Source organism: Channa argus, chromosome 4 (assembly GCF_033026475.1).
Source record: "Channa argus isolate prfri chromosome 4, Channa argus male v1.0, whole genome shotgun sequence".
Lineage (NCBI taxonomy): Eukaryota > Metazoa > Chordata > Actinopteri > Anabantiformes > Channidae > Channa > Channa argus.
Window position 1 is genome coordinate 21,608,560 of NC_090200.1, and position 13,462 is coordinate 21,622,021.

Sequence of the window (13,462 nt, forward strand, 5' to 3'; positions counted from 1 at the left end):
ACACCTGTTGCATATCATTAATGAGTGAACCCTGAGAAGGTGTTGTGTGAAACAAATTGCTCGCAAACTAGTTCTGTAAGTTATTACAGTGTTGAGTGTGTTGAGTGCACTGACATTTTTGCTATTAAACATTTCTGTCAGTGTTTGCATGAGTGATGTGGGGACATGTAAGAAAACAAATTTTCAAAAGGAGCAGTATTTGCTGTTATACATGGGTAGTAATCTGGGTGTGTGTGTGTGTGCGCGGGCCTCTTATGTAAAAAGAGATACTGCATAGGTATGTAGATTTAGCTCACGCTCAGAAGCAGGCACTTGTTCTCCTTGATGGCACCCAGGCAACCGAGAAAGCCCGTTACCATGACGATGGTGCCGATGCCGATGACCATGTTGGCAGCCGACAGTGAGGGGAATGAGGGTGAGAAGGTGGCGAAGCTGCCCTGAGACACAGACAGCCAGATGCCCACGCCGAGGAGCCCACAGCCACATAACTGCAAAGGTGAAACAGAAGACAGATGACAATGTGAGAAAACAAACGGAGTCTTTTCAGGCTTAGCTATAGAAACAATCAAGCTTCAGCTCTTACCCTGAAAACGTCACTCATAACGAAAGACGTACTGAATTATAATGCAGTAATCTGCACACTAAGATTACCTCTAGATTAAACAAACCCCAACTCAAAAAAGCCCAGTGCAACAGGCTCAATTCCCCTCTATCTGCATGGGGAATTACCCACACTGTCATGCATTGCCAAACACTGCTCAAAAAACAAGAGGGTTTAGACCAATTACAACTATAATAAGCCAATATAACAGCTTTGAAAAAGATTAGAGAAAAAAAAATGGACTTGGGCCTTGATGGTTTTGCACATTTGAACTGATTACATTAAATCCTGAACAAACAGAGATGTAATTACTGCCATCGCCTACAATGTAAACTTTCCACACCACCTGCAGTGTATTTGAACTTTACCTAGAGGGAGCAATTCCCTAATCCCACTCTGTCACAGCGCCAGACCCCTGTTAACGTGTGTGAGGACAGAAATGTGAATCCATCCATAGTACAAGAAAGTGTTTGTTATGTCTCTAATTGGTGGAGTGGAGCGTCCTGCCCAGTGATGTGTTGGTCCTCCTGTCAGAGATAAGGGCAATACAACATGCCCACCGCATGGTGAAATATATGCTAGGATCTACAGTGGTGACACTTTTGCCTGCACCAAATCGAATGAAATACCCAGGGCGATCTCGCTATGAATAAAACAAAACCCCAAATGAGGTAAAATATGGTAGTGCAATGTGGTAAATCATCGCACCGCTGCCCTTTCTTCCCATCAATTCCCAACCGCTCGCCCCCCTCCTTTCTCATCTTCGCACCACTGCTCCAGAACACTTTAATGCCTGTCAGCAATATGTACAACAAACCTGCTGTGCATGCAAACAAACACAAGGGAACGCACTCATACACAGTATCACACATACGTACAGTAGTCCTGATCAGTTAGGTGTTATAGATGAGTCCTAACTGCTTGCTTTTTCTCATCCACAATAAAGCAATTAATCTACCACACGCAGTGCTAGTTTTCCTCAACTGCCAATGTTTAACTGACAAATAGCGACACTGATAATAAACCTGGAAATGTGCTGCACTTCCAGCCTCTATAACACACAAGCTTCAGTTTGACTAATGGCCAAGTCTGTTGATTGGCCGTGTCGCACCACAGGCCAACAAAGTGACTTAAAGCCCATTTCCAGTCCACTGAACTCAAACGTGGCTCACAGTGATGCTAGGTGATGATGTTGAAGAGTAGCTTTGAGGATTCAAACGCAAGCCTCATGAAGTGGTAAAAGATAGCCTGGGCCTAATGAGGGTCTGTGGATACAGGAATGGAGTTCAAGCAACCCCATGAGAGGCTCCAGTATGTATACAGCATCACACGCAGATGGTTGAGTGACACACGTGCTCTCCTGAGGACTAAGGGAGAAGTAGATAAAATTAAAAGTGAGGACAGAGAGGAAGAATCAGGACTCTATGTAGAGAGCTCACATTACTCTACTGATTGTCTGCAGGTCTAACTAAGTCTTAGTGCAGCTATGAAGGTCGAGGACGAGAACTCAACATCAGTCTCTGAGAGGAGGACCCTTGTTTAGTGACGTGTGGATGAAGGAAAGTCACATTGGATTTCACCTAGAACGAATGAGTGTTGGCTGAAGCCACCCCTGAGAGACAGAGACAGAGAGAAAAGAAAGAGAGAGAGGTGCAGTGCTTCATTGGAAGACTTTCAATCATCTATTGTCTAAATAATTTAGAGGCAACTGTATTGGCTAGGAGTCACCCGCTGGCCCTTTGTGTGTTCCTGATTAAAAATTAGAGAATGAATACGCAGACTGAAAACCCTGGTAAAGGTCACGTCCTTTATGCAGAGTGGCTAATATATATATGGAATCACAGCTGACAGGCCTCAGAAGGCCAGATAATACAGATTATACAGAGCGTAAGGAACAGTAAGTTTAACAGGCCAGATAGAAAGGGTGGATTTACAGCTAGTGTGAGTGGAGTAAGGCTCCAGGTGGGGAGGGATATAGTGCCTTCACCTAATTGTGTTTAATGCCCAGTGAAGGGAGCTTGTCCAACTGTGCCACTCTCTTAAGTGTCTATGAAACCACCCAGCCCCCACTCAATCTGTCTTTGTACTGTACTGTACCTACCAGGAACATGGTCTAATCTCTGCCCCGATTCCCCCACCATCACTACTACTACGGCGATGCCGACAACAACACATTGTCATCAGGCCTTTGTGTCTGTGTCACAGGAAATACCCTCAGCATAAGCTCTGATCTCGTTGGTAATCTGACCTTGCCGTGTGCGACTGAGCTTGATCTCAAGTCCCTCTGCTGAGCTCTTTATCTTCTTTTAATTGGTGGAATAGTCACGTTTCAATATCCCATCTGCAGAGAAGGATCAAGGAATCCCCAAATACTAGAGACGTTTGTAAACAGTGGCAAAGGAGGCTTACTATTAAGGCAGTTATTGTTATTACATTATTTAAAGCGGTGGATGCTGCAGGGTTATGATTAAAATTGGGGCTGGAGTAATAAATTATCCTATTACCATATTGTTTCAGGATGTAGGAATACAAAAACAACGGTTAATCACATTTGAACTCGCTTGTGGTCTGAAAGATGCAACTTAATACATAGACTGATGCAATGGCAGATCTAAGGCTGGTGCTTACAAGTTTTATGTGATCTGCTAGTCACTCAATACAAATGTCCCCACAGTATTTCTAACCTTTAAATATGTAAGATTATTCTCTGGAAGGAATCTAAGCAACTTCACCCACTGTGATCCTACTTGTAACAGAAATGCTGAGCGCTTTTACTCTGCATTCACTGTTGTCTTGATACCTTGCTACATGCAACTTTGCAAGATAAAGATACATCACAGCTTGTCAAGTCCACTACTATTTAAGTTCTGACAAGCTTCAGTAAGGGACAGAGTCTAGTTTAGCGCTCTCAATTTTCAATTATGTATTACTGTCAACACAACTTAGCTATTTTGTCTTGTAGATATTCTGTTTTGTCTTGTGCAAATGCACAGGCGCAGTGCAGACATGCTTCCTCCGTATTTAGCACTTTGAAGGTTACTTTCATGTTTGAAGCTGATAGGAACATATCTTCCAGCCATGATGATAAAAAAAGGCTTTGCAGTCTGAATTAAAAAAACAAGGCTGCTCTTAACTGGGAATCGAGTTCAAAAAGTTAACACCACTTTTGACTGAGGGTAGGGGATGATGGGCTCTGCTTGATAAGAAGATGATTTTTTTAAATGAATTAAAAAAAAAGAGTATGAGCAGGCTGAGAGAATATGTGACCTTTTCATATGTGTTAGGCAATATTTTGAGAGCACCTCTGTGGAAAGACAGAATGGAGTCTGGTGTCTAAATGTCATTTGTTGAAGAAGTGACAAAAGGAGCCCAGCAGAGAGGACAGAAGACCAGAGCATCATCAACTTTCTGGTGGAGGAAATTGGAAGATGTGAGATGTGACTCTAGCTAGATGAATGTAGCACAACTGTTTGGGCCCCTGTAACAAGCCCAGGGTGAAAATAATTGCAATATCACTGTGTGAAGCAACTGTAAGGCAGCTTTCCAAAAAAGAAGGAGAGGTGAAGGAGGTCAATAATAAGGTGAGTGAAAGAGTAGGAAAAAGTATTAAAGCCAGAAAGATCAGACACAAGGATGTACGTAAAACAGAGACTGAGCCTAAGACAGAGAAGGAAAAAGGAGAAGCCCTTCATCCAAGTGGCTACTCTGAAGAATTATCAGTTGTTGCAGTAATTGTTTTAGTGACAAAACCCCATCTCTCTCTCTCTCTCTCTCTCTCTGTGTTTTTGTGTGTGTGTGTGTGGACACTGGGGACCTTTTGACACTCTCAGCGATCAAATGTCCTATGTCCTATCTTTGAGAATGACAGCTTTTGTCAAATTACTGCCAATTTCTGCGGCTGCCCTCATCACAAGAGCCCAATGTTGATGTGAATGAGTGTGTTGGAGGGTCTGAGCAGTGTGTGTGTGTGTGTGTGTGTGTGTGTGTGTGAGAGAGATTGTAAGAGCACTGGGAATATGAGTTGGAAGATGCATCTTTTGGTTCACTAACAATTTTACACATGGGAGTAAATAATTGTTTGACAAAGTATCTGTCTTGTACACAGAGATAATAATCTTCTGCAGACATCTGCTGTGTCGTGCTGAAAACTAACCTTTTGCTTAAGTAATTAGAAAGCACTTGTACCACTGCAACACGGTAAACCATAAAATTTGGGAAAAGGCCAACCTGACTGCACCGCTTGACAATGGAGTCACTTTATCACTTTAGGGCCCCCTCTACCCTTCACTCCAACTCAGTTTTTTATTGGTAAAAAAAAAAGTTATTTTTTTCTTGCAGCACACATCTTTTTCCAGCATTGATTTTACACTGAAAATGAAGACGGAGGATATTCACCTCTAATAAAGGAAAATATTTCATTTCTCGCCATGTGATCCTGTGAGCCTGTGATTCATGTTACCATATAAGAACTAAATAGCCTGCCAACTGGGAGACCGAAACAGAATTACAGAACAACAACATAATAAAGCATCAAACAGGAGGGAAAAAGCCTAAAAGTAAAGACATGTTGTTTGTATTTTGCACCCAGCCAGTGAAATAAGGTCCTCTTTGAGGTACACAGTCAGAGAAAAGGAGTCATTTGCTTGTTTGTCAAAGAGGATTTTTCTTTTCATGAAAAGCAAGTACTTTTACTGTATTTATCCTCCATAATCGTCACACTTAAGCAAACAAAGCCAAAACCATAGTGACACTGGTGGACACTATGTCTCAGTGTTTGTGTCACCAGGACTTTTTCAGTTAGAAATGTTTTCAAAAAGTAAAAATTAAATATGAGGAATTAAATTGTTTTTTGTGGACTGTCTGGACTGGAAAAGTTGTGTAGTGTAAATAAAAACAAAAACACTTGTGGAACATCTCCCAACTAATGAGGTTAATTGGCAACAGGTCAGTATGATTATTGGGTACAAAACAGCGCCCCTAAGTAAAGATGGGGTGATGTTCATCATTCTGTTTAAACATGGGTGTTCAACAACTTTAAATTAACATTTTTAAACTTAAATTTCAAAACTCCTCAGGTGAGACTGCATTAAAATCAGTCCTTACATAAAGAAAACCTATGAAAAAACATAGTCAGGGAACACAGTTCGCCTCTGCATTCATGAATGCAAGATGCCATCTCTGGGGCTGAGCTCATTCAAAATGGACTGAGGGGACGTGAAAACTGTGCTGTGGTTTGATGAGTCAACATTTGAGTATTGTTAAACCAAAAGGCGAACTGGAGTTTGTATTTTTTTACATTCTAACTATTGGTGTTAAGTCGAGCTTCCATGTCGGAAAAGTCTAAGGAAGAGTTAATTCCCGAAAAAAAAGAAGTGAATTAAAAATTTGTTTAAATTACATCAAAAGTCTGAACCAGGGTGGAAACATGAATTGGATTCGTTTCACCAGCTCAAACACCAACATTAGAATATAAGGAGGAGATTGTGATGGAACAAGACAACAAACTCCATTAATTCATAAAGGTTTGTCGAAATCGTTAAGTGAAGAATAATCTGTCAAATTATATTGTTATAATTACTGATTTGGATTAACATGAAAAAGTAATTATTGTGATTATTTTTCTGCATATCGCCCAGCCAAACCATATGTACATGCCGTATGTTACAACACAGATTAATACAGAGTTTGTCAGTTAACTGTGAAAGTGATAAAGAAATTATGACAGTGCTAATAAAAGTGTTTTATATATTCGGCATCCAGACGCATGAAAAAGAAAGGCACTACACTGCACTTGTGGTTTGAAAACCTTTTGTGGGCACTTTATTTTCACTGTGGCACTGACTTGCAAAACACTTTCACAAAACCTTTTTAAAAGGTATAATGCAGAAATTCGCAGGTTTTGAGAGGAGTGGTCTTATTCCCTATTACTGGAATCTGAATCTTGTTTTGCTTCAGTGAAATGTGTAAAAAAAAAAATAATAATCCAGATGGATCCGACACTTTGAGTAGGTAAAGCCACTTCAGAAAATATATTTATGAATCAAAAAGGACTTGACATTTCTCAGTAAACCATGGATAGATGTAGTAGGAAATGAATCCCTAACCGTTGCATTATGAGGCCCGTGTGTTCCACAACATCCCTTTACACAGTATTTATCCCGATTGCAGACAAGCTAAGCTGTAGGCAATATACAGCTTTCCAGTAAAACTCCCCACTCTTGCCTCCCCAGGCTTCTTAGGGGCAACCTATTCATTCCCTCGTGGATAGTGCACAGCTGATGGGAGTTGTATAACAAGTAAATTATTCACAGGGTCTGCAGTGGTGGCTGAGGGAAACAGTGCTTTCAGGCTAAGAATAAACATTGCATAAATTCAAAGATGCGGAGCACTAGAGTACAAAGCTACAGTACTGCTATGGTTTCATTCAACCAATGAGTCGTGTCACACTTACACAATACGGGAGATTACCTAGCAAATCCCACTGCCTGAGAGAGCACCTGATAACACGACATGCTGCTAACTATGAACATGTATACTTTGTCCTCAACCCCCCAGAAGAAGACATACAGCATATCTTAAGTGATTTCTGGTATTTTATAGATACTCTAAACACACGACAAAAAGAGAATCGTCAGTTTTTAGTTCTGTTTTTCCATAGGGGAAGTGTTCTCACTATCCATCTCATGCTTAGTCAAGCATCCAGAATGGTGCAATTCTGTTGTGGTTCTGGTTGGATGCCTTAGTAGGAGTGTAATTTACACCGTTTAGGGGTCTTCAGTGATGCAACTATCAATGATTCAGGACCTGCCATGTCTTCCTTCCTCCCTCTCACTCCAGAGAACAGCTGAAAGGCCTATTCACTGCAAAGTGACTCTAAATCAATTCAGCCAGGAAGGATTAAAGACAGTCCGGCCCTTCTTTGCCCATCAAGAGAGCTATCTTTGCCATCTCTTTGTCACATTCATCTTTCACACCTAAAAACAGCCTCCCCCTTAGAGGACACGACACAAAAACGAAAAAAAAAAAAAAAAAAGCCAGGACAATGCCAAAATGAACACTATACAACATCCCCAGCTAAATTTTTTGCTTGATCCTTCCCATTCCAACACGACTCTTCAATCAGCCTAGGAACCTACAGGTACTTCAATTATGCATTGAGAACAAGCGCGAGATCACCAGGAAGGGGGATCACCCCATGAGTGGAGCCCGAAAGAGAGGCAGCTCTGCTTGCCACAGTGAGTCAGAGAGAGTGAGACTGTGGATGGAGACTTAGAGAGATGTACACGAAATGGGACCTGCAAGCCAAGCACAGAGCCAAAGACCAAAGCTCTGGTCCAAATACACACAAACACTCCCACAGGAGAGAAAAGCTCCTTTACTTCTTTATACTGCAGATGTGGGGCAGCTGCAGGGAAGAGAGCGGCTCTGTCTTACTGCTGTCTCTTCCTCATCAGCTCAGAACTAGTGCTTAGAAACAAAGAGGACTGAGTCCTTTAAAGAACAGTGAAAAATGGTGATGTTTTAATAAGGACAATGAAATATAAATACATAAACATAGTTGATAATAGAGTGACACATTCCATACACAAGGCACTAATTAAAGGTGACTATTGCCACTTGTTGTTGACATCAATGGTGCTTATGATGATATTTTACAGGTCGCTTGCTTATAATAAAAAGTTGACGTGCTGAGAAAAAAAATATTTATTTATGTGAAATAAGTTCCTATTTTTTTTATGAGTTGCTGTTTTCCTCCACATTAACTGCCTTGCCTGTAGAGACACACGTTTGGCTCGTATAAATATCTCACTCTGGTCTGCCAGTGCAGCCATGCTGAAAATCCTCAGAGGCGGGCAGACGGTTGGACAGTCTCCCATTGAGTTTCACTAGTTGAATGGTTTAATGAGTATGCTGGCTCAGCAGAGCATGGCTAGCGCTTGGTGTATTAAACAGGTTGGACAGTCAACCTGTTCCCCGCGTAGTACCTAGAGCGAAGCACTGATGGGCTCAAGGAAATGGGAAATCCCTAATGTAAAGGCTGCTACAGTGTGCTGTAAGTAAAAGAACAAGCCTTAGTGGTGCACTCAGCACATTTCTATGCTCCTTTTCACCCTCAGCAGTATCCATGTGAGGCTAAGACTCAGTGTCACTGTAGAGGACAACAGCTAAATGGACTTGTCTGGGGGCATCTGCTACAGAGAATCCCCCAGCAGAGAAGTCCATATGCTAACTACACCCACATCTCTCAACTTGAATCTACATTTCAGAAAACCACAAACAAAACAATAACCTCCACTAACAATGTCAACAACTGCAGCATAATTTGTTTTTCATAATGGGCATGGGGACTTTGTGGGATGAACTAATGTGACCCTGTCTGGCTGAGCAATGCCAGAAAAGCAAAAACACGTTGTTAAAAGTGTATCTCTATTGTCTGGCAAGCCTTGGCCTAAAATGAGCCGAAAAGCCATGGAATTCCCTGGAAATGAACAAAGCATTTGGTTATCTGAAGTACATTGTTATGGTTTCATGTACAGGGTCATTCTTCCTGACCTGATGCAAAATCAGACTTCTGGGTTCACTGTGTGCTGTACAGGGAGGAAGGTGATACTAGTGCGCATGTGTTCATGTCCCTGTATGTGGGTACATGCAGATGTACATATTAGATGGTTTCTCATCTCATTTCACTTGGAAAAAGCACAGAGTGGGTGCGTGACCTTGCTATAGGGATGGTCTGAGTACTGCGCAGCCCACCACATCTGACCAGCTGCTGCTGGAACACAACATCCATTAGAGACACGGGCCCAAGCACATGGACTGTAACATTTCACCTCAATGGCATGAAGGCTCACCCACACTTCTAATGAGCAGGAGGGATTTCGTTTGCCAACAGAGGAGATGGATGGGTCCCAAAATGAATATGAGGAGGTGAAGTGAAGCCCGAGTTGGTCAATGTGCAAAAACACACGTCAACTCATCATTTGTGCTTTGAGATGGTTTGCAGAGGGGTGGAACTAATTTTTAACAAATGCCTAAGAGGAAAATTGTGAACATCTAAGCATATGTTTATTCCTGGAGCAGCGGTGCTCTGAATGGAAACACTTCTGTTATGCAATGTGAGGCATTATGCATCCCTGGAGAGACAGAAAGAAGATGAAGACGCAAAATATGCACATCCGCTTAAGTGAAAACCGGAGGACTAGGCAGATGCCTGGTGAGAAAGCAGGATATTCAGATTGAAAGACACATAATCAATAGTCGCTCTGCACAGCAAGCCGCAGGCTAAATTACTATTTCCCTTTACTTATAAAGGCCTTTTTAATAGCCTTTTCTCTTCATATAGTAAATTATTCACCACACTTTTAAAGACAGAGCTGAGGAAACGTACTGTAGAGGGCGAGGTTCGCTAATGTTACTACACCCTATAAAGTGATAAAGTAGGTTGATGGTATACAGCTCAAGCTTTCATTTTTGGTCCTGTTCAGTGTCCCTTATACCTCCATTACTCCCCGGTTGGATCTCTTCATGCTGTAGTGAACAGTTCCTTTTCTACTCAATTTTACCCAAGCATGTTGCAGTACATCCTATAATTAATGTTATAATTCACGGTATATTAGGACAGAAACGAAAATATAAAGCTTAGGGAATAGTGCAGACCTGCTGAAATAAGAAAATACTGCAGAGGCACAAATCCTGGGTAATTGACCTTATTTTGTGAATGTGTGCCACAACTGACTTCATTTTGGAGATAATAAACTTGGAGTATGAGAGAACACACAGAGAAAACAAGACCTTATATTAACCAATACAGAGAGCCACTCTGTATTCATAGAAAAGCAGCGTGTCTGTGGGTGCTGTGTGAATGTTGATGATGCTCTGTCTGCATCTGCTCCTCATCTGGAGGGGAGCAGTGGGGAAAGTGATTCGATTTCACCTTTGGCATGACAGCCACAGCGCCTGAATCTTGTCCAAAAGCCTAAAAGCTGTGCTAATTCATCACTGTGAAAACCTTTCCTTGATGTAGACAAGACTGAGAGGCAGAAAAAGAAAAAATAAACAAAAAACTATTGACACAAGACAAAGCCTTGACAGCTGTAGAATTAACAAAATTGAGATTCTTGAAATTTGCAGCTTTAACCACAATAAAACCTATTTGCTTAGGGGGAAAAAACTTGCACTTCTAACTTTTAATGCGCCTTAAACTACATTCTATTGCCATATGGTGAAGCTGTAATCGTTGTTCCCTGTGGCTGTTCCAGGAGCTCGCTCTCTTTTTTTAATACCTCTCCTTTAGAATCCTACTGCTTCTTTTTTATTCATTCAAAAACAGCTCATGTGGGATGACAGGATGAGAATTAGGTGGTATTGTGTACATCCTGGGCTCTGTGAGGCTATGAAAGTTTCCACGGAGGACTCCCCAAAGAAATGACCTTCAGCCAGCACTTCAGAGTAGTCAAATCTCTCTGACACTTTCCACAGTTTCCAAATATCATTGAGGTCAGAGACAACACCCCACCAAGAAATCAACACCGTTAATAAATACAGTCTTTCCTTTGTGACTGGCATAAAGGTCGAGGTTCAGTTCGGGTTTGATGACACAAGAAAGATTCCTTGACTGGCTCTGCCCCCGTTCCTCTCTGCTCCTATCCACCCCTAAACAGCTCATTGGAGGCGCCTTTACAGTTGACATGCTAATTAGTGCAGTAGTGAAATGCACTGTGTAACTACCGTTTTCTGGTCAGCCAACCTCCGAGTCCCCATCTCAGTGCAATGGTCTGAACAGAAGAACATATCACTAAATAATAGCAGCGCATTAATCCCTGTATCAATTCTCTGACATGAATCTTAGCTGCACTATTCACTATAATCCACCACAGCGCCAAAATGAGGCATGAGAAAAAGAAATCAGAGAGATACAGAGAATAAATGAAGCTTCGTGTTGCACTGAGGATCCTGAAAATATGACTCCACCAGTCAACCCACAAGGTATTTTATAATTTTTTTTTAGTCCTTTCAGCTTATCCAGTGAGATCAGGGTCGACACAGCGGATTGATGTTCGCATGCTGATTTGGCACAGTTTTTACGCCAGATGCCCTTCCTGATGCAACCCTCCCCAATTTCTACCGGGCTTGGACCGGCACTGCACAGCTGGGGCTGTTAGGGGATCAGTGTCTTGCCCAGAGACACTTCGACATATAGACGGGATATATAGGCTCCGACATATAGCCTCCCCTTCAATCCACATGGTATTGGTCCCCTTTAAAAAAAAAAAAAGAAAAACTCTATTCTTGTTTTGAGGGGAGCAGATAATGGATTGAAAGAGGAACATTAGGGACATACTGTATCAATGCCTGCTCTGAGAACTATATGGAAGAAAATCAATGCTTATTAGATGTGCATTAAAGCCTGTCAGAAGCAAATACTGTACTTTGTACTCTGTTAATGTGCTGGAGAAATCTGAGTACTCAAAGTCTGCTGCCTATGAGTAAAGTTGGGTTTTTAGTCGCTTCAGTTGCCGCTTTCAAATGCACCACGTTTTAGTTTGTGCAAAAAACAGTGAAGTCACACACACTGTCTTCTCCCCACATCCCACAAGTGTGCATATTTTATAACACTTATCTACGGTTCGCTCCAAAATGCCCTGCAGGGACAGTTAATATGTGCATGAAAAGTATTACAGTCATTCATTTTAATGACATCTTTCTTTTATGGCGCAAGTCTGAATTTTTTTTTTCTTTATGGCTGCTCTATGTATTTTTGACATATTATTATTGTTACTTCATGATAATTTCATGAAGGGGTGTCTATGCTGTATTTCAACCTGGTATTTTGCTAGTGGCTAAGATTCTGTATGTACTTTCTTCCACCACTATATCTGGTAAATGAAAAAATGTACTGGACATTTATATTCAACAAAAGCACAGTCCATCCTGTTAATGCATGGCCACGCTGAGTGTCCGAACGCATTAAAGAATGTGCTATGGTTCAAGACAGAAAGCAGGAAAATAGCTAGAGATGGAGATTGAGAGTTTTCAATGAGTTATCATTTTTCGATGGCCTGCGTCATGTTGGCCTTTGATGTGATGGAGTGAGGGAACTAAGCAGAGACCTGTTTAGGTCCTTTGTGGGCGTTTAATGAAGCACCATGTGTCCAGACATTAGCAGATAGCAGAGCAACTCCCAACTAACCAAAACCTCCTTTTGAATACCCTCCCATTATTGGCTGGTATAAACCCCACCATCAGTTGGTGAGTTTAGTCATACTTTTCTGGCCAGAATAATATTTACATAAAATACACTATAATCCATAGATCAATCAGAAATAGCAATACTTAATACTTAAAGCAAGGAAAACGCAGCCAGAATACCTGCTTGAGGTACTAACTTCGTCTTTCAGCACAAACCTTAGAACAAACATATGCGATATAAATGATGGTAGATCTTCTTCATCACAGGCTAAATTCCCAAATAGTGCTTTCTTTTATGCAAAAAAGACCCTTATTTCACTGCCTGACACATCGTGGGCTCTATCACAGCAGAGCATAATGTTAAAATCAAAGTAGAAAAATGTCTATTTTCAATTGAATAATGAAATAACTTTCTAAACATAACGTGCATGAAAGCACGTGCATCTACCGTATTTGCTGACTTCGTGCTGTGTGCATTTCACTTTCCAGTCGCCTTTAGTGACCTCCAGTCATCACTTGAAGAACTCTAGCACCTGCAGTGGAGGCCAGTCTGTCATCAGACACTAGTTCAAAGACAAAGCTAACAGGGGGATTAGTTTCAACAGGATATTAAATGTAATTTCTGTACGTGATCGCCACACTGCCACACTGGCTGTTACCTTGGGCGCAAGC

The 13,462-nt window shown here is 41.5% G+C and overlaps 1 protein-coding gene across 6 annotated transcripts in view; it reads right to left on the bottom strand.

The window, feature by feature from the left end:
- The window catches only part of tspan9a (tetraspanin 9a), a 184,704-nt gene that overhangs the window by 19,462 nt on the left and 151,780 nt on the right, over positions 1–13,462 (bottom strand). For all 6 annotated transcript variants that reach the window (XM_067503093.1, XM_067503092.1, XM_067503090.1 and 3 more), the window contains one exon: positions 297–488. In XM_067503093.1, the coding sequence (XP_067359194.1) occupies positions 297–488 (192 nt within the window). The remainder of the gene's footprint in view (positions 1–296; positions 489–13,462) is intronic.